This window comes from Echeneis naucrates, chromosome 7 (genome assembly GCF_900963305.1).
Source record: "Echeneis naucrates chromosome 7, fEcheNa1.1, whole genome shotgun sequence".
Classification (NCBI taxonomy): domain Eukaryota; kingdom Metazoa; phylum Chordata; class Actinopteri; order Carangiformes; family Echeneidae; genus Echeneis; species Echeneis naucrates.
Genome location: NC_042517.1, coordinates 9289815 through 9312368, shown reverse-complemented (window position 1 = coordinate 9312368; position 22554 = coordinate 9289815). Strand labels below are relative to the sequence as shown.

At 40.9% G+C, this 22554-nt stretch overlaps 1 protein-coding gene across 5 annotated transcripts; it reads right to left on the bottom strand.

Annotated features, from left to right (window-relative positions):
- Positions 1-149: 149 nt before the first annotated feature.
- On the bottom strand, positions 150-22554 carry LOC115046732 (uncharacterized). Of its 5 annotated transcripts, XM_029507299.1 has the most exons (25): positions 22388-22554; positions 15425-15622; positions 12848-15296; positions 12487-12607; positions 12267-12360; positions 11819-11905; positions 11291-11401; positions 11108-11206; positions 10737-10888; positions 10159-10297; positions 9841-9963; positions 9559-9756; positions 8448-9100; positions 7518-7964; positions 6285-6534; positions 5882-5971; positions 4986-5142; positions 4834-4934; positions 4558-4728; positions 4213-4390; positions 3975-4091; positions 3036-3305; positions 2445-2680; positions 2135-2193; positions 150-2031 (listed from the first exon to the last, which is right to left on the bottom strand). In XM_029507299.1, exons 1-24 carry the CDS (start codon positions 22388-22390, stop codon positions 2155-2157), a joined length of 6483 nt encoding a protein of 2160 aa, XP_029363159.1. In that variant the 5' UTR covers positions 22391-22554; the 3' UTR covers positions 150-2031; positions 2135-2154. The 5 variants fall into 5 exon arrangements, 4 of the variants coding, with proteins under 4 accessions (XP_029363159.1, XP_029363156.1, XP_029363157.1 ...); XM_029507296.1 differs by having other exon boundaries at positions 4834-5157; XM_029507297.1 differs by having other exon boundaries at positions 4834-5142.

The following is a 22554-nucleotide window of genomic DNA, read 5'->3' as shown; positions in this document are numbered from 1 at the left end:
GTTAAAATAGTTTTTGTCCAAATAAACAAACAAACAAATTAATATACAAGTTGTGTTATATATAAATATAACACAACTTATCTAACAGATATATAAAAATGAAACCACCAATCCAAAATAATTTTTTCGTAGTTTTTTTTATAGCGTATATTACTTTATGATTGAACATGAACAAAATGCTGTAATTCAGAATAAATGAAAAACTGATGAATTACGTTTTATGCAGCAGAAAATGAACACATCATGTTACTGTAACCTGATTACAGTATATGGTTTTCCTGTCACATAGGTTTCTGATCAAAAGAACAGTTAAGTGTAGTACAAAAAGAAAGTCTACATTTTCTTTTACCAGAAAAAGTATTTCTGTCAGAATTAAAGCTAGAAGAGCATCATTAAAACATAAAATAAAGAATTCAGAAAAGATTTATATTTTGGCCTGTAGTGTTTGTGCCAAAATAAAACCTGCACACAGTGACAATGAAAAGCTCTGAAATACGAAAACTGTCCTGAGGAGTAACTCTGTGGAATAAGGAAGTGAAACATCTTCACAATGGTGTCCTCATCTTACTGTCTGGCTCATCACCTCCTAAAGGTAGCACAGAGTTCAGAGGAACCAACCATACAAAATGAAACTTCTTTAAAAAGCAAAGACAGTAAAAAAAAAAAAACATCTTCACTGACCTGCATTTCAAGAATCAAATGATTGAAAAATTCATAAAAGAAAAAGCTGAGGTCAGTGATTAAGAATACTAATTATAGAAAACAGAAAAAGCATGTGTTGCCTTGCTATACAAAGTCAGTGGTTTTAAAGAAAATAAAGTCAACAACATGAGCTCAGAATCAGATCATTTCGCTACCATTCATTTCACATGGCCAATAAAAAATATTAACACTTTTTTCCATTACTTGTTAAGAAAAATTCAAAGCATTTAATATGAAAATGGTCATGTGGGTTAAGGTGGAACACTGATGAGTATTGAACCTTTAGTGGACCCTAAATAACAGGAAGTGGTCTTTGGTTTTAAGCATTTGGTATCTATGAACTGTGAGTGTACCATATTTGTGTTGCTTCTCTAATTTGGATTATAATGTGCACATCCTTGTCTGTCCTCGTCTTTCTCTCTGCTATGAATGAGGTGATAACAGAAAGAGTACTTTCTAAATCCAGACATAAAATCAGCAAGTGGTCTCCGACTCCAAGAATAACAATCAAAAATGGCAAAAAAAAAAACCCAAAACCTGATCAAGGAGACAGCAGTAGTTAACAACAGGCCAAAGGTATAAATATCTATGTATTCATTATTGTTAATTATTGCCCTATATTGTTCACTACACCATCGAAGAGTTTACACCCTTCCATATCTCCCCCTATCCACACATTTCTCCATTTATAGTCATTCACTTAACTGTGGCTCTTCAGTCTATCCTGAGCTCACGGCCAGGAGATCTATCCAGGAATTTGGCCACCATTAAGTTTCCTTTTGTAACCAAAACAATGTGGTCCATCTCTCAAAAGGGAATAAAGAAACAGTTCCTTCTAAATGAAGGCTTTCTCTGCTGTCAAATTAAACAGAGCACAAAAAGAAAGACTTTACTTCAGTTTGTCTGTCTTCAGACTCGCAATGTTTCACATGTGGGGTCCACTCTGAAGCACAGATGCTTGTTTTGTATCACTGTTTCACATAACTATTGATTTTAACAGCAGCTATAAATATGACATCTTATCTTCTTCACAGATGCACATTAAGACAACCAGACACAGAAGCCAGTAAAATAACAGTTCACATATTTAACTTGCCAATAAAGATAAAAAAATCTGGCTCTGCTAGGGAAAGAGAGTTACATGTTACAGTTCTTATTGAAAGTTGTTATTGCATGCCGTTGCATAGTTGTCTTGCAGTGACACACAAAGCAGGCAATGTGACCAGACAAAGCATCAAGCCTCATTATTGTTGTCGTGCCGATTAACGTCTGGCTGAAGGTCGACCAGGAGACCTCCGACAGGACCAAACTGTTCTGTTGAAAAATAATCTGCAACAATATTTGAAGCACAAATTATTCAATGACCCGTAAAATCCCAAAATAAAGAAGACGAAAATCTGTTTCGTTTATTTGTCGAACATTGCATGCTTACCCTCTGCAGGAAATCCTGGGTTAAATTTCTGTTGATTTAGCGTTTATAATGTCATCACTCTGAAAACAAACCAATTATATTTTTAACGACACTCATCCCATTGAAATATTATTCTGTGAAACATGTCATTTGTTTGCCATTTGGAAAAAAAAAGTTTTTCAGGAACAGAATTTCTAATTCATACTTGGATTTACTCACTGACACACAAAATATTTTTTTCAACCTGTACCACTGATCATTAGAGGAGCAACATGTATTTAAAGCAATGACCTTACACTATATACATACAACAAGTAGGCTAAATCTGTACCTGAGCATGAGCCAAATGTGGCGGTCTGCTGGCAGCACGTGGCTTCCTTTTGATAGTGGCTGGCGAGCTGCTTCTCCTCTGGCTGGGTGTCTGATTCAGTGGTGAGCGAGGCTTTGAGCTGTGGGATATCAATGAGGAGGAGCTGTCCACTACCTCTCCACCTATGGCCGACAAGCAGCTGCACTCTGAGCCACTGAAGAAGTTGATGCCTTCCCCAGATGATTCAGTGCTGTCCGCTAAAAGAGGAGCAGATCAAACATTTTAGGAGACAGTGAGAGATGATTTCATGTGTTACTTTAACACAGAGAAAAAAAAAATCCAATGAATAATTCATTGAGGAAAAAACATTAGCAGTGCACGTTAGTAAAGATGTGTGAATTGCTGCATGCCGCACTGTTATTTTACGCAAAAACCAAAAAAAAACCTCAGATTCGTCAAATCTACAATAACTGGAAAAGTCCTCACAAAAGTATCTTTCATCCTACTGATTAAAGTTGTTGATTGGATTTGATCAGAATTTTCCTACAGAATTCAGGTTTTTATTTTGTGTCTAAATGACAATAACAAAAACAAGCCTTGACATAAACTCACTCAGAGGATGATGTGCTTTCCACTGTTCACAGTTACGATGAAGACGATGATTGTTGAGTTCATTGTCTGTCACAGCTTCATTGAAGGAGCAGGCGGCCGGACCGGTCTCCGCTCCCTGCGAATGGTTCCCAGGATAACCGGCAGGAGGCAGTGAGCCCCGGCCAGAGGAGGAAGATGATTGGCTGAGGGTGGTGGAAGCCGTGCTCCCCGAGCCAATCGAATGTGGCCGGGTATAATCTACGCTCCTGTGTGAACAACACGCCACAGGGACTGACGACAGACATGGATAGATGTCATCAAGAAGAAAATGATGCATGGGTCAATAATGAGAACTCAAGCAAAAATTTTATTTCTCAAACATTTCAAGTTTTGTTAAATTTGGTTTAGATAGGAAAAGCAAATTAGGTAAATTAGTTTCGATTTGGCTACCAAAAAATTTTAAGATGTAAAATCGCAAAAAACACCTAAAAGCTCTTACTCAGTTTTCAGTTTTCACCCTCCAAACCAGTAACTGTTACTGAAAATAAGATATAGTGAAAATATAATCTCTGTAAGGCTATAAGATCTCTTACGCTAGCATGCTCACAGCTACAATATTCACAGCTACAATATTCACACACTAATGGTTAGGAGGAGCAATGTAAATTATGTTTACATTATTTCCTTTTAGTTTGATGTATTAGCACACTAAAAGTTTCTAATAATCACCAAACTGAAAATACAGCTGGGGCTGATGCAAATTTAAGTAATTGCACAGTTACTTTGGCATAGTATGTGACCAAATTCAACATTGACCTGATGATGGTGAAAGATGAAAATTAAGAGGACCACCAAGGCTGCTACAATTCCTCCTGAGGGGACATTTCAGTCTGGACCAATGTGGCAGAACTTAGCTGAACTTGATTTGAAGTGGAAAATGTTGAGTGTGCTGCTCCTCACTTCTCCCAGGCAGAGCACAGCTCACGGCTCGGTCACAAATTGCAGCATCACTGGGTTGGATGTCCATGTACGGTTTGTAGCCCATTCCCATGAACACCCTCTCCTGCATGCATAGCTCTGGAACATAAAGTTTATTTAGAAAATGTTTTCCAGACCTTTAAAGCATTTTCCAAACTACACTCTTGGTTAGCAATGATGTAAAAATGTGGTGGTGTTTTTTTTTTTTTTTTCTTACAACCTCTACTGTGTGTAGCCTGATCCCACAAGATCTTTTCCAGATCGGTGGTCCAGGATTTCTTCACTTCCATGCTGGATGCCTTCAGGGTGTAGGTGTCTTCACTCTTCCTCCTGCGGAACCAGATCTCAAAGCAGAGGCCACTCATACTAGAGTTATGGGTCATCCCGATGTCACTCGTCTGGAAGAGAACACACAGCGAGGGACACAGAAATGAAACTAATATCATGTTAGGTGGGCTTCACTGAATAACACAACTAGAAAAGGTTGGTAAAGAAAAATACGCTGTATATGACGGCAATAAAAAGACAAGCTTGTGTTATGAGGCTTCCACACTTGTGTGCTGACCTTGAATGACTGCTTATAGACATAAAAATCATTGCCAACATCGGTTCGCTTGGTCTTGCTGAACAGGATTAGATCTTCAAAGAGGAAGACGCGGCGAACACATTTTTTCTTTCTAAAGAAAACTATGAACTCGTCCTGGCGAATCAGCTGGCCCTGCTCTTTCAAATTCACCTGGTAGAATGGGATAAAGTACAACAGAGAAGAGAGTACAGGACTGTTAACTTAATTTAACTGCAGAGTTTGAAGTACGACCGATCCACCATTTTAAGATCTTACATCACAGTCCTGGATGGCATCCATGGTGAGCAAATCATTGCCGTGGCGCATTTGAAACTGGACCAGGTCTGCAGCAGCTCTGATCTCAGCTATCTCTCGTCCTCTTTCACAGCTTGAAAGATCAGGCACATGCACACCCGGGACACACACACCACCTCCAGGTGTGTCCTGGATCTGGCCTTTTGGTCTGTATGAGCCGGCCAGACTCAACATGTCCTGCAACAGGAGGCTGTACTTGCTGATCCTCTGGATGGGCCTCAGCAGGTAGGATGAAAGGTCCATCATGTCGCCCAACTCCTGCTGCTTTTTCTGCAAAATAAAGCACTAATGTTCCAGTTGTAATGGATTTTACAACAACTGCAGCAGTTAGAGCTGAAAATGTACCGAACATAACATGACTCCATGAAACTAATTCCTGCGGATTGAAAGGGAGGAAATGAAAATCATTGCAAACTGTCAGCATAAAACTTCAAACTTAAAGAGACTTTTATTCAATTCTAGAATTTGCCATTTTTAAAGGAGCCAAAAATATTATGTTACACATATAACATCAGTGATTTAATATAAAGGCTCACATTCACTGCTGACTAACTAGAAAGTGTACAAGATTACTGTCCAGGTTTTCCACTTGATAACAGTACATATGTTATAGCTTCAATGTAGTGCTGGTACTGTACAGCTACAAAAGTTAATAAAAGTGAAGTTGTCACACTGTGTGGAAAAAAAAATATTACTTTAAATCTATTGAACTCAAGAAACTGAGGTCCAACTGATCTAATAAATTATAATAGACTGAGGCAAAAAAAAAAAAAAAAAAAAAAAAAAAAAAAAAAAAAACTAAACAAAACAAAACATGAATCGATTCTCTTTCATGAATAACATAAATATTCACAGATCAGATGGTTAAGTTTTTGTTGCGTTGTGAGCTTCTCTGAGTGTTAATTTAATTTTAAGACAGATTTCAAATGAAAATTTACAGGAAAATGGAGCTTGTATGCTGGAAAAAAAAATATCTGCTCAATATTTACAGATGGAAAACTGCAGCTACCTTGAAGATGTCATGGCGACGGTGCAGGATAAGAGTGTCTGACTGAGGTTTGTTCTTACTGTACAGAGCATACAGACCAAAACTCTCACTCTGTGGGGAAAAATAAGGTCAAACCATATTAGACATTCATTTATTGATGATACCACTTTCAAGCACTTAGACACTTTTATATGCAATAAAACAGATGGATATAATCGACCTTTATGATGATGAAATGAACTGCATATGTATTTTCATAGCAATTTACTATACAGTAAAAATAAATAAATCTGGTAAAACCAAACAATAAATATAACTTCATAAATAAACAAATTATTTTTTTTTTTTATTTGATGCTAAAGAGAAAAGTTTGAACAAAAAGGTAAATAATTATGATCATAGTTGTGCACTTGCTGTCACTCACATGTCTGAGGAAGCAACGGGCCACCATGGCAGGCTCCCTCTGGCAGGCCTCCAGCTCAGGCAGGAAGTAATGACTGTGGAAATCATAAAGCTTCTCAAGATTCCCGAAGACCACTCCTCGCTTTCCCCTCAGGTGCGGGGGGGTGTCTGGTCTGTCCAGGAGGGGGAGGTAGTGGGTCAGGATGTAGCCTAGTGAGCGGACGTACTCCTTCTCTGTGAAAACCAGCTCCTCCAGGACACACTGCAGCCTCCTGATGTGACAAGGACACAACATACAAACTCAACATTGAAGTACATTCAACTACACGAAGGTAGAATTTGGAACTAAGCAACTTCAGAGTACCTGATGATGGGTATTTTTACTCAATGAGTTGAGTCCAGATAATAACAGGAGGTTATTCAATCAATGTTTTGCTGGTCTCAGCTGGTCTCAGTAGACTAGTGCTGTTTTTTCGTTTTGTCTTTCACAGTTCAGTTCAGTTTTAATTAACATTCTACATACTTTCATTAATTATTGATCAGTCAGATCTGCACAAACTAACTTTTGAAACATGCTGGTGATGAAAAGATATTGTAGAATTAATTTGGCGATTGTGTTTTCTCAGTGTTCTCCAGCCCTGTAGTTACTAAGTTATGAGTTAGTCAACATTTTTCTTTTACATTTATCACATAACACACTCAGTTGCTGTCATTTCTACTCTCTGTATGCACTGCAATAGAAAACAATATGCCAAGCATGGATGGATCAGGAGACAAGGCCCCTAAGCAGAAACATAAAATGGTAATATCTGAGTAAGTTGTAGCTCCCCTGCTCACAAAGTGTGGATTCCAAATAGGTGACTTTATGAATAGACAAAAGGAAAAATTTGGATTAATACATTTTCACTTTTGACTGAACCTGTTGACTTTCCAATGTTATGGATCTCATTGTTAGTGTTTGCTTCCAGCTGAGGGTCTGTAATCCATCCATGTTGCCAAGTTAAAAGAAGAGAAGCAAAGAAAGTCTGAAGAAACAATACCTGTAGCACTTCATTGTCAGCTTAGAGGCAGAAAAGAGGGCATGAAATCTATTTAAGACTCACAAGACTCCACAAAAAAGGATTAGTAAAATTAAAGGTTTCATTGACTTATCACAGAAAATTTACTTAAAAAGCAAATGTCTTAAAATGCATTAATGATTTTGTTTATGAGTAAAGTTATTCCATTTCCTCAAGGCCTACTGCGATAAACTTACAGGGCATTATTGCCACTCTCCTGCGGATTTGCAGGACCAAACGCCCCCTCATATTTCCCAACGGGAAGGCTGCAGTGTTTGCAGCATAAATTCCCATGACCCCCTGCAGCACATTGGTCGCTTGTACACGAGTCCTCTGAGCAGAAGCTACTGTGGCGGGAGATCTGGAACTTCTGCGCCTCCTTCAGAATTCGACAAGAGGGTTGACCGTGGTGGGAGCAGGACGACGGGGATCGAACCCGCTGCTCTGGAGGAGTGGATGGTCCTGCCATCGCTGCTCCTGTGGCGCACGAGTCTTGGCTCACAGACCTGGTCCTGAGACCACGTCCCCATGGAAACCACTGGCAGCCAATGGTGTGGGACTGAGACAGAGCAGCAGCATCTCGCTCGCTCCTCGATCTGCTCGCCTGTCTCCTCTGTGCCCCTCTTTCTGTTCTCTTTGCTGATCTATAAGAAAATGACAAACTGGGTCAAGCAGTGCTGTGGTAGCAAGGCAAGGATATCAAGACTTTCTTCTCAACCTCACAGGATCGCTTATCATACTTTATAACAAGCGCTGACAGCTCCGATAGAGATCCCAAAGTTAGATGCCAAAGGCGTAAATTAAGCTACAAGGTATTCAACATTTCCAGCAGATTGTGCTTAAATGCAATGTTTCACTGGAATGAGTTGATATAATACTGTAGCGATACTGTAAGGCAGCCTGGAATAACATGGTTTTCCAGGCTTATAAATTATTTTTAGGAATTACACTGTATGGGTATATTTTATTTAGTTTAGCCAAAGTTTTTATATAGTTGCTTTTGTTTTTTTATTTCTTATACAATGTGATGATTTCTGTGGCTGGGAACAGTCTCTATATTGTGCAAGTTAAAAAAAAAAATGTCTTTAAAACATGTGGTATGGGTAGATCAAACAAGGAAATGATACCTGTGAGGAGACTGTGAAGTGACCTTTGACTCCTGGCTTTTTCCAGCATCACTGTGATCCTCAGCTTTGATGTTACAACATGCTATATTTGTTGAGGAAGTCGTGGTGTTCCCCAGAATCGGCCTCCTCTTCTCTAAATCCACTGCTCCTGACATGATATCCCTCCACTGTGGATGCCGAGGCCCCGGGGTCGATTGTACCACCAGGCTCTGGCTACCTGGTGCTGCTGCTTGAATATTAGTGCTCACCACATCCACATAATGACACTCACGGCTGCTGCCTGAGTCTGCTTTTTGGTGGTGAACTACATCTTCATCCCGCATCCTCTCCTGAAGCTGCTGTCTGGCCTCCTGACATTTCAGCCAGGCTACGTTCCAGACTCGCATGCCCCTGGAGCCACGCAGATCACTGGCCTGGACCTTCACCTCCTGGAATTTCTCTGCGTTAAACTGGAGGAACCTGTCTTTGAAAGTCTGGAGGATGGCAGTGTCACTACTGGTGCTGGTTGGGCTGGAGCTGTGTGCTATTTCAGACAGGTAGAGGGAGGCGGCGCTCGGTCCGGGGTCTTGGTTTTGCTGTTGCTGTTGTACTTGCTGAATGTTTAATTGACTCTGCTCCAAGTAATCAATGCATTCACTTGCCAGAGCAACAGCCTAGTGACGAAAGAAGTTGAATTTTAAAACGCAAAAACTGTAACTTGGGAAACAGAGACAGTACTGTCATATACTGCAGGCACCGAAAAGACTGCGAATTATCAGCTCAGGAATACGGGACTCCATTAATGCTAGTGATGTGATGCCATTTTTATTTGTCTTGTGAAGTTCAAGATAATAAATGCTGATCTGTACAATTCTTACTACTGCAGAAACTGTTACATAACTTTTATTGAAGTATCTAAGAGTGTACTTGTTTAGTGAAAGTGAAAAACATAAGGTGATATATATAACTATGTACTGTAGCTGCATAACTGCACTTTGCGTTAATCTGGAAAATTAATAGCACAAAAAATTAAACACAACACTTGAGAGAGCTATCAACAAGTGGCTGTTTTTTTGGTTTTTCTTCTCAAAGTCTCATTTGCTTGGCCATTGAACACTGATCTCATACAAACCTGCTCACAAAAATCACATATGTTGACCATGATCTGCAGCTCTCTGCCGCAGTCCTCTACCCTGCACAGGAAGTCTTCCAGGCCAGACTTGAAGGTGAGGACAAAAGTCCTGAATGTCTCTGTCTCTGGGTAGGTGAGCCCGCTCTGCCAGAGCCGCTCTGCCTCCGACACTAGCGAAATGGCATGGTGCTTTCGGTCCTTAGTTATAAGACGACAGAGACTCAGTTAGGGAAATTCTAATAATGTGAATAGAGACAGAATAGCAGACGCAACCAAACTCACACTGGCTTCAAGAAGGAAAGCCGTGAAGCTGTTGAGGATCTGCTCCAATTTGTCTCCAGAGTGCTCCACTGACTCAGCCTCCAGCAGGTGGCGCTCTCCTTCTATATTAAGCCACTGCTGCATCTGCAGAGCGGGAGGATGTTACTGAGCATGTGCATACTATGAGATCATCTCAAATGACAGTGGCTAATTCCTGAACTTTTAGTCCTCATCATATCCACATTTGGTGAACTGCTTTTGTGGGTTTTCATAGATCAATACCTCTAATGTTGAAGCCTAATCTGGAGTCACATTTGATGGTCAGTTAAAGCCTTGTACCTGAGTTAAGTGTCCCTCCATCTCTCTGAGTTGCAGCAGGTAGTTCAGGTGTTCCAGCGACAGGTTGGACCTCTGCACGAGGAAATGAGCCTGCTCCTCCACGTGGTTGTACAGGCTGGTCACCGAGTCTACTGCATCACTGCATATAGGTACCAGACAAATCACAGCCTTCAATAAATATGGGTGTGATAAAATGAAACACTGATGGTAAAGAGAAAGCTATTCCTGAAAGATTGTAAATGTTGCCCTATTAATTACTATAATATTGATTATAATTTTACTTTTACACCTCAGTGTCCGGTGTTTTGCTATGTTTTGGGTCTAATGTATTTCACTACAAATGCTTCTATATACTTAGATCTCTCTTGAAAATTAGAGCACAGTCTTAGAGTCACTGTCCTGGTAAAATTTCATAAAATACATTTCTTGAGGATTAGCAGACAACTTTGTTAGGATCTGATTTAACAGCCGAACAACGACTGAATCACAGCAGGCCATGTGAACAGATGATTTCAATCCGTTTGTAGGACAAATCCGGGTTTTTCTACACATGTAAACATAGAAAGGGCAGTGCTTACCTGAAGTCTTCACAATGGGGGTATTTGAGGTCACTCTCCTTCCTCAACCGGGCCAGGAGAGCCCCACCCCCCCTCTGCAGACTGACCAACTTGCTGTCCTCCAGTACATCCCTCATCAGAGTCCTCTGGTCCATCATGCATTGCTGCACAGTCTGTGGGATAAAAAAGACACTAAACTAACAGCAGTGGTGCTATATTTCAAACATCTAGAAAACGTCTTTATGTGCTTTCAATATTTTACTAACCACAGAAATGATTATGTCTCCGTACCTTATTCTGATTGAAGACAGAGTTAGATATTTCATGGTTAAAACTCAACTTCTTAGACCCAAATAGCAAAGATTTCAGAAAAGCAGGTACTGTTAAGTTACCTGTACAGCGTCAGTCCTCTGTGGCTCCTCTAACCTACTGATGGCTCTAAGCAGCAGGCTGGATGCTTCATGAAGATCACATACAAATGGGAATAGTTTCTAGAAGATGAAATATGCAGTAAAAATAAATTGAGAGTACTGGGAGAAGAGGAGACAGGTAATGTAAGAAGATGTCTCTCTCACCTGGTGCAGCTCCATCCAGTCGCAGTGATTGTGAGTCCCGTCCAGCCGGGGGCTCAGCTGACTTCCCTCCACCAACTTCAGCAAGGCTTTCATCGACGTGGCCACATCTGTCTGCTCGAGGTAAAAAAATGTCAGAAGTATGTCAGCAGGTTCTCAGTATGAAATGAAGAAACAGGTTGACTGGGCAATTTACTGACACCAGTGTCTCGATCACTGTGGCCTGCTGCTCGTTTGAGGCAAAATGTCATGGAAATTGAGCCAATGTTTGTCATGTCATTTTCTCCACAACATCATCAGCATTATAGATGTCATCATAGATGTCTATAAACTGTCATAGATATCAGTAGTGTATGTTATCAAGATATGTTAGTGTGCATTTCCATCCCTAAAGCCTCACAGCATGACCAGAAACACTATTTGAGGAAAGTATATTCAATGGAGGTCATTCAGAGTGATTCAGATAGTTTATGAACTGTCTTTCTCCATAATCAGCTACTTAGAATAAAGTAAAGATGGAAAAATGCTTACTTGGACACCTGGACATCTCTCGGGCTTGTGGCTGCTGTCTTTGTCCACCAGCAGCACCAAACACCTCACTGCATGGGGATTTTGTTCCTGCAACAGTAAATCTAATTTAACCAGAATAAAGTTTAATTTTGTATTACAGCCTCTTATTCATAATGACAAATAAATTGGGATACAAAGTCCAAGCTGCACAAAATTTTTTTCTAGTTTGACAGAATGTAATACACTGAATGTGTGTGCCCTGTGATGGACTGATCTCTCCAGGGTGTAACTCGCCCTTGCTCAATGTCAGCTGGGATCGTCTGCCCGCTGTGACCCTGATGGATATGCATTATATATGATGGATGGATGGATGGATCATGTGTTTGTTTACAAATAAGTGGCCAAGTCTTCCCGTACAGCTGATATCTGTGTTTATCATCTGTAGTTCATCTGTCTGTGTGCTTGTTACCTGAAGTGTCATCAAGGCCTTGTAAAGCTGTGGTTGAGGATTCATCTTCCTTGCATCAAAAATGAGTGTCATCCCAGCTTCTCTGATTTCTCTCCTACACACAGCGATTAAAAGTTAAATAAGTACAAATCAGTCACTATATCAAAACAGACAAGACCACAGACACACCAAGAGTACCTTCCACCTGGTCTATAAATGTAGTGTAACTTTTACACCTTACCTGGTGATGGAGTGGAAGTACAGCAGCATCTGAAGGAGCTCCTGGCTTGTAACAGCTGATCTCCAGCCTTGGTGGTCTCCGTAGATCTCAACTATTGCCCTGTTTGTCCGGTCTCTGCCGCCTGGAGGAAAAGAGAAAATGCACTGTAGCACCCAATGCCAAATTGACCTTTGCAGTAATTTCGGGTCAAGTCTAGAAAGCACTTGGTTGGTTTCTCTTCATTCTCCATACCCCACAGCTCTGTCACAATCACTGTGATTTTCTTAAAGAATAGACTTAGTTCAAAAACAACAAATGGTCGATGGACAGTTAGGAAGTTAGGAGTTAGTTTTAAATATATTTTTCTTCATCTCAAACTAACCTGTGAGAGATGCCACTCCCAGATAGAGGGGGTGGGCGCTGGGGTCTGGGGATCCCAGGGGGAGATGGTCAGGTCTGGGGCGAGCAGAGACAGGCTGGGAGATCTTCTTTGAGTCTGCTGCTGTAGGTGGATCTGCATGTGACTGCTTTGCTGTCTGATAGTCATTTCTACAGGTCACAGATTTGCTGCCCTGCTGAGCTCCATCTGAAGAAAATTGAAACATTTTTGGAACAGCAAACTTCCATCTGCTGACTTTGGGTGAAACCAGTCCAAATGCTGTGCTGTTTTTACATTTGACCACACGAAGCTGGGGTAAATCTGCAGAAGAAGAAGAGTCGGTATTTTCTCTTCTCCTGATATTTTGACCTTCAACAATGATGACTTCACACTTCTCGGAGGTGCCCACCACCGCTGTGGAGAGAGATGAACATCTTCCATCTGACGTGGATTCTCTTATGCTTTGTGGAAGAGACTTAGAAAGGTTTGGACTAATCTCTTTGGTTCTGTTTTGAAGGCTTTCATGAGGCTTGAGGGTCATGCTCATCCCTGAAATTTCACTCAAACTAAATGGTAATCCACTGTGTTTGGCAGACATCACATCTGACTGTTTAGGATGATTTGAACTGGACAAATCTTTATTAGTGTTTATCCTCATTCCCACTGCTGGATTTTTCACATTCACACTATGCAAATTACCATATGGTTTGGCACAGTGTTGATCCCCTGATTCCCTAAATGGCACAGCGATTTTTTCGGAGGCTTGCTCTGTGTTTGAATCTCTCCAGTTCCAATATGGAACAGAGTTTTTTTCTCCTGACTCCACACAGATGGACCCACTACCAGATAAAGGAGACATGTTTGCGATCCCAGGATCACACCATGGATCCCTGTCAGTCCCCGGTGGCCTTTGTCCATCATTGAGCTCTGAGAAATCACCATCCTCCACCAGCACAGCTAACATATTCCCCCTCTCTTTCTCCCGTCCAAAGGCAACAGGGTTTTGTATAGCAGCCTGGTAGGAGTCCCTGTGTCGACACCTCATTTCCTGATCCATGGAAACTTTTCCTCCTTGTCTCCTTGTCATGCACGGGGTACAGGGCTTTTCTGAGAAGCGGACAGTGCGGACACACTGGGAGGCTTCAAGGGAGTCAGGGTCAGTTTGGTGTGACTGGGAATGTCGATGAGCAGGCTGAGGTCCTGCTGTGGATATGTTGGTTGTTAATGGTACAATAGCCTCTGATCTTGGGGGACTATGTGTTTGTGGTTTTGTAGTTAACTGCATGTGAGCTTGTGACTGTCCCTGAGGTGGTGCCTGTGTGTTTGCCTGCCTTTGTGCTTGCCTGTATGAATCTCTTTGTGCCTGTGGTTGCATTTGTGTTTGTCTCTGTGGATATTGTTGCATTTGTGCTTGTGGTTGCCTCTCCACTTCTAATTTATGTTGCTCTTCTGTTACTGACTTAGCATTACCAAAAAGCATAGTTGCCTGCAGAATATCGATATAATCTCCTTCTGCTGCAGCTTGAGTTGCAGACCCACCTCTGCTTGTATCCTGCAGGCTTGTGACTTTGTGTTTATCTTGTCCTTTATTTTCAGAAAGAATCAGAATTTTATTTGCATCTATGCAGGTTTTTGTACTTATAGGACTGCCTTTACTTGAAGTAGCTGTTGTTCTTGTAGCTGTGTCCAGATCTGCCCCAGTAATGCGGCTGTCCCATGTGTTTGTGGAGACCCAGCCTATTGACTTCAGCTCTGTTTCACTGTCTTTCACTCTGTCCAGCCTGGATGAAGAAGCAGCAGTAGTATCTACCAAGCAAAGTGACACAGCGATGCCATGCTTCACTGGACATATTCTGGTCTCTACAGAGAAGGCAGGGGGATGTGAAGAAGGTGTGAAAACTGAATTTTCAGTGGTTACATTACACTGCGTTTCCTTTGTAGGAGGCTGAGGAGATGGACGAAATGATGACGAAGTCTCAGACGATTGAGGAAGAGGTGGAGGAGGAGGAAGTGGAGAAGATGACAGAGGATATGAAGGAGGAACAGAGGCCATGCTACTCCCTCCACACTCTGGCACGCCCACAAAATCAGGCACAGCCACCCGTTCCCATGGCAACCTCACCACGCCCTGCTCAGTGGCAAGCAGGTAGTAGCTGAGAGGTGTCCCATGGCGGCCTCGGTTGATCTCCTTTAACCACTCACAGCTAAATATACAGGGATAGGACGTTTCAGGAATTGGGGTCTCCTCGACTACTTCCAATCTAAGCCCCTCCTCTTCCAGGAGGCTGCAGACCACGATGCGAGCTGATTGGTCACAAAATGGTTCCACTTGGAGGTAGAAGTCACCAGGCTGAAGCAGCAGGGGTTTGATGGGAGCAAGGTGGATGACAACTTGGTCGTGTAAACACAGAGGCCAGCCCTCACAGAGGAAGAGTAAATCAGAGTACTGAGCCTAAAAGGGGACAAGTGCAAACTATAAACATTTTTTATCAGATTTTTGTTCTTATTGTGAGCAGTTTTGTATCACAGACACTCACACAAGCTTAGCACTACCGTGGAGAGTACAAAGCAGGGACTTACACATGCAGCCTGCTGCACAGTGTCTAAGATATGCTTGGCAGGGACAAGAAAGTCCAGCAAGCACCGCAGGGCATCCCCCTTGTAACGACTATCAATGACCTGGAAGAGCTGGCTGAGAAGAATGGGGGCGGTGGCCTCAAAGGGCGGATACAGCACTGACAGCAAGTTCTGGATCGAGGCCTCCAGAGAATCAAGATTCTGCAAATACAGAAGAGAGGCTTAACAAGACCATTAATCATTATTTTAAGATGGACAGACCATGTTGACAGTGAACGTGTATGGACGAGCACTAGGCGGATGATGACTTAGTCTACATGGTGACTAACTGCCCAGATGATTTCATTACTGTGTGATGTAATGTCATACCAGCAAACCTATTCACCTGTTCAGCAAACATATGATGACTCAATTTATCAGCAGTGATGAATCACAATTAAGTACTTTGCTCTTAATATGAAATGTTTATTTTGACTCGATGAAACTAAAGCTCATCGTTGTTTTTTTCCATTTCACTTTCAGCTTATAAATAAAGGCTGCAATCAAGGCAGTTTCATTCATCTTCATTTTCACAACCATGACATCAAAAAGGCATCAATCCTAAGATCTGCATGTGTGCTAAATATTCTACTTTATAAATGACATGCACACTGACATATAGTGAATAAAATATTCTAATATGTGATTAAAAAAAAAAATAATTCTGATAACTGATTCCACTGTTCATGTCTCCTCTGCTGTGACTGCATATTTCCATCCTCTGTACTTTCCGAGGCCTTACAGTAAGTTACACAGGCGTTCGTCCTCAGCTTCCTGAGCTTCTCAGAGACTGCTGTACAAACAGGAAGACTGTGCTCATCATGAAACATATAGTCAGCCAGCTGAGAGCAAACATCCAAGTAAACACAATGTGTGATGGCTGCTGTAAAGGCTAGCTAGCTTCCTGGTTTGTGGTTTCACATTGCCTTTGACCTGGACACACAGCCCATTCCCCAGTTTTAGGGCATGCTTTATTTAGCCCAGCGAAGGCCATGGTAGCAGACCTCAGGGGCTGATGTATATATACATGAGTGGGGTCTCTGTGGGGAGATATATGGTATCAGGAAGGGTGATGTGTGAATGTTGACGCACAGCATCAATACTGCTCCCCCTTTTTCCTCACGTGTTCAGAGATTTCTACTGTACATGATGACTAATGTCAACGCAGGGGAAAGAAGCAGCAAAGCCGAATCAAAAAACATGGTTCAACATTTACCCTTACTTGCTTTCTGACATAGCCTGATCAGTTTTGGCGAAACATCTCAGCAGGATGTCTTCTCTAATTCTCAGTCCCAAGGAGGGACTGTATTTCAAAAATGTCCAATAATGTCCAAATGTCCATATAGTCAGTTCTTATCCAAATGTGCTCACGTCACATTTTTATGATGTCATGATTGAAATTTTATTAAATCATGACACACTACTCAAGGATTCCAATGGAACGATGAACAAAGACAAGCATGGACACGGGAGATGGAAAGACAGAAGGGTGTGTCAAGGCTTGAATAATTGTTGTCCCCTCAGACCACTACTGGCAGACTGCCTCTCTGCCCCTGAAACTCTTGTGCATCTTAATTTCTGCACCTTCAGAAAAAGAATGCAACACAGCCTTGATATAGGCAGGGTTACTGTTAGGGTTATGTTTTGTTTACTGTTTCTTATCGCCCAGTTTTCTCTCAAGCAACAAAGCACATCAATACATCCTTCTGTCTTATCCTGTTACATTATCAGCTAAGAACGCTGGAATCTTAGCCTGTCCGCTGTCCCCACAGCTCCAGAAACTACACAGTGACTCAGAGCTTTGTGGTCAGTCCTGCCACACCCTGCTGGGACAAAACACAGTGATAATGATCGGAGGAGGAGCAGGACGAGAAGGAGGAGGACAGTAATGGAAGCAGTTGCTACCACTTTCAAATAAGTGGGTGATGAGTATGGTTGCATGCATCAGAAGAACAACCACAGCAATTTTTTTCAGACCTCATGAATTTTAAATCAATTGTTTTCCCATCCTGAAGACAATGAGCACCTGCTTCATCAATGCTTAAATAATGCCAGTGATTTTCACAGTTGTTTCCACTTTGATATTTAGACAGTGAAAATTCAACGTAATTAAGATTACTGTTAACATGAGTTAGCTGGTTATTGGCTACCTTTACAAGGATACATTTAAATACTGACTTGAAAATGTAATATATAATGCTATAAAGAAATAAATGCATTGCAGTGTATGTGTGTGTTTTATTAATGTGATTATTTGTGTGTCTGTTTCCAGTATGTGCTAGATGAGTGAGCTGCATGGGCCTGCCTTTCTGCCCGGCAAGCATATCTCGCTGCAGATTCACATGGCTCTATATAAACACCCAGGCCTCTTGCACTCAGCCACTGAAATAAATGACTATGCTCACATTACTGTGGATAAGATGTCCCAGTGCGTGAGCTGAAGACAGTTTGAATATCTCTGTCCAGTGTCATTATGATACAGAAATAGTCCTTGAACATTCTTGATGTCAAGCGGCTTCCTGCCTGGACAAGAACAAAATATTTTACAATGAAAAAAAATACACGTATTCATGGTGACTTAGTACATTCCTCTGAGACATTTGTCCCCTTCTGCAGTCTGCCTTGAACTGTGACTTTACTGTTTTCGGCTGACATGCAGCAAAAGTCCTCTGGTTTAAACCATAATCGGGCCATCAAGTCACAACAAATCCCCCATTATAATATATTACATAATATAATAGGTTGACTAATTGGTAATAGATGACAAACTAAATCTTGGAAAGAGTGAATAATGAAACAATATTGTGCCAGACAGTAAATTCATCCAGAAGAAAAGATGAGGAGTTTAGGAGGGACAGGAAGTATATGGCTATAACTGTACAGTAGTACACAAATTGGTGCTTTTTTACTGTATATAAACTGAAGCATCCTCATAAATAATAATATGAAAATTGAAAAATTAGGAATTGTGACATATGAGAAGCACAATGAGCACAACTGATGTGCTTTGGCCAAACTTCAAAGCATCCTCAAACACTGATAGAGATTCCAAATAAGCATGAAAGGAGTCAGTTTCCTGTGTTGATGTCTGCGATTTATCCTCTGAACTGAGAATCTCAGATTTTTTACCGAATTACACAACCTAGTTTAAACACTGCTGCCCATCCAAAGAAAAGCTGAAGGGCATAAAAAAAAATTAAGGACTTGGTCCTCACAACTGATTCCTAAAACATATATGTTATGGAAGTATCTGATCCATAAATCTTGTACTTTGATCAACATGTGCCTTTTCAGCCACACAAAATACACACATAATATAAAAATCAAATACTCACACAAAAAAAAAAAAAACATCTCTCTACTACGCTCATTAAAGGTGTTTGCTACTTGTCCATATTTCTAATTGATAATCCCTTGACACCTAGAACACCAGTGAACCATATATATTATAGGATTATTCAGCAAAAGGTTTTGAGCAAAAAAAGTATTTCAGTAATTATCTAAAATACATTAAAACACTGCATGAAAAGTTCAAATGTGAAGTACAAACTGTCATTTTGACTCCACCACTGTTTCAAAACCCTCTTTTTCTGCACTTCCCACACAAAAACAAACAAAAAACACAGATTTTCTTCTTCTTTTCGTCTCACTCCCTCCACAACGACAACTTTCTGACTGACACACTGAAATACTGACAGTGACAGACCACCTTGTTTGGAGGAAATGCAATTGTGCAGTTAGCTGGTTTAGCTGTGATGCAGAAACCCTGCAAATGACAAACTGCAGACCAATCAATAAAGCAGAGCACAGAACATTACACAATGTGTTTAATTATGGGGCGCTTGCTTGTTAAAACAAATGCCGGTCAAATGTTTAATTCTTTCATAGTGAAAAAGCAGCATGCCAAAATTCTTCATCCCATTTAAAGAAGACCTGCATTCACCTGTGAACTATGTTAATATTTAACCCTCAAATGCTACATCCCTGCATATCTAATTTCTCTGATAATTGTACTATTTTTATAATTATTGACAATCATAAGGGCAAAATCTAAAAAATATCTTAATTCCGTTTACATTTTGATTTTTTGTGTCATGTTTTATTTTACTGAAATTGCATCCATATATTACATATATTATATTATATTATAATTTTAGCTTTAGTTTTCCTTTGTCACAGAAACAAAGAAGTGAGATGACAAACACTAACAGATCTTTGCTTCTCTGGGCATTATTTTAAAAACTCACAAGGCTATGTCATGTGATTATTTGCAGGATTATGGAGAATGTACTGAACCCATTTGCACTGAATTTGGTGGAGAGCTGGAGCATGAAGCAGAGAAGAAGAAGAAGAAGAAGAAGTAAATCAGGCAGATGGAGCTCAATTTACTATGTTGCTGTTGTTGTTTTGTTTGTTTGTTTTTTCCAGTGAAGCCAAAAAGCCTTTGGTGGAGGTCTGAGTGCCCCTCCAGTTGTGTAAATAATTCACAATTTGAGGCTATTTAAAACTTGCATCATTAAATCTGCAGGATGAAAGGAGATTAAAAAATGTACCGAATCCCATCTTTTGTCAGATTTTGTTTTGAGTAAATGGATGTACCTGAGACATACGGTGTTGTACCTTTTAGCCTAAAAGCTGTTCCTAAAGACCTTTTGAGACTTCTTTTGTACCTTTTTAGTCTACTAAAAGTTTACAAAAAGTACACAGGAAGTCACAAAAGTTTTTCATTTTCCTTTTTATCAGTTTCTTTCTCTGAGTGCAGCATCTTGTGGATTTTCTACCTCAACACACCTGGTGACATCAGAGCACAGGCACAAGCTGCGTTACCCAGGGGTTGGACACAAACACAGGCTGAGGAGAGCTACTGTACATGACCGCTGAGGCACCGAGAAGGCCAGACAGTATATTTAGTAGCTTCATGGGGATCAGCAAATTGGAGCTTGCAGAAGGCAAACACTAATCATGACGGCCTTGATCAGCAGGACGGTTTGAAGGTGGCTATGAAGTAGCAGTCAGGAGGCAGTGAGGCCTATGTTTAAGTCATTAAAAACACGTCAGGGAATTATGAATGAGCCAAGACTTTAAGCGCATCTTTAAACTCCTCCTGAGTGAGCTGACATGTCTCCGCTCTGTGTGTGCGTGTGGTGTGTTATTATATGAAAGTGTGACTTAGCTTTCACTGACACACAGCTCTCATCTGTAATTAGCCCACAGCTGTGCTTAATGTAACTCACACCAGCTGATTTGATAACAAACAACCAAAAATGATCACTTGGATACAGGAAAAACAGGTGAAAACACAGCTGATCAACTCTGTCAAGCTCATCAGACCTCATAAGATCTAAATACATGAAATAGATAACTTTAAATCTCTTGAAATTCTGCCAACATCTAAGCTGAAAAAGTTTTTAAACAGACAAATGAGCTCTGCATGTTTTTCTCAGAGAGTGAAAATAAATACTTGAAAGTTTAACATTTTGTACAACTGCCTAAAAGCTATATCAGCTTGTTCAACATGTTGACTCAAAGTAGCTGTCATCAGAGATGTACTCTAAAAGCGGCCAAAGCAGCGTAAACCAGTGGGCTCAAAGTAGAGAGGAGGAGGGGATTTGTAGTTTTGCTAACTGGGCTGTGGAGCTGACTGTTGTGTATTTTCCAATGAATCACAAGGAGCGAACAAGACGTCTTTCTGCTGAGAGAAAAAAGATGCTCTGTGTAAGCTGGCGAACACAGGAACAAATACCCAAACATTGAGGTCACTCCTCAAACAGGAATAGTCGGGTTAATGGACACTGGTCTTAATGACATGGCACATTTGCAGGAAACAGGGTGGGAAAAATACACACTTACACACATGCACATCACACCGTACAGCCAAATCAAACCTACAGGAGAGCTGGGCGGGCATTTTAAAATTCAGCTCTCCAACTAACATCCTCCCAGACAGAGAGTGCCAAACAAAAACAACTTTATGTACAAGCAGGGCACACCCTCTCTGCAGCTGAGGTAGGTGTAACAAATGGAAAATACATCCATTCAGAAATGTTCTCCTCGGGACATGCAGCCTGCGATTCTCAACATGCCAAATTAAAATGAAATGTTGATCTTCTGAGATCACATCTACAAACCAGACAGCACCCACCTCCATCATCCCTGCCCTCACGCAGTTTCTTCAGACCAGATCTGCTCCAGCTCCTGAATGACTCACACGTCAGTAAGTGGGCATACATGAAGGAGGGAGATACAGTGGCTGGTCTGTGAAATCTGCCTCAGCGCTCGGTAACCTGAGACCCTCACCTTGAGTCAAAACACTCTGGCGGAGGGCAGGAGCCAGTGTAAGCTATGGGAGCTATGCTGTATGTCAGAGTACATTCATACATTTCAACATAAAGGGCTGCTTGTCAGGAAATAATAAATATATGACTCTGCATGACTATTTAAAAAGGAGAAATTGCTGTATGTGTCAGATTTTCCACATGTTGCAAAGAAACTAGCTTTTTGCACATTGTAGGACTCAAATTAATGAAAGGTGACCATTAGTTGAAAACCTGAAGAAAACCAGAAAATCCTTACAAGTGAGAATCTTCAGTAAGTTGATATTCAATATTTTTGATTAAAAAATGACTACAAAATTAATACATTAATCAGATGATCCATTAATCGACTCAAAGATGTGACTAATCCAGACTTTGATGAAGATGAATACTATGAGACACAAGCAAAAGCCTCTGACAGGATAGTTTCATTTGACAACAACCTAGGTCTTACCCTCTTAGAGAGACTATGTTACAGCCAGAGTGGAGTGAAGACATCATCTGAGGTTTAATCAACAAAGTTTAAAGTTGAACTAGCTTCTCCAACACCTACTTCTAAGAAATGATGGAAGTAAAATAGTCTCACAGCAAACAGAGCAGATTGCCACATTACCATCTTCCTTTCTGCGCGCTGTTATTCCCATTCAACACAACACCATCTGAAATAATCCAAAGGGACTGATGGTCATCTACAGAGCTGCTGCTCCTGCTCTGAGGCTGTTGGGCCAAACTGAAATCCATCCTACACAGACATTCGTTCACAGCCGGGTGAGTGTGGAC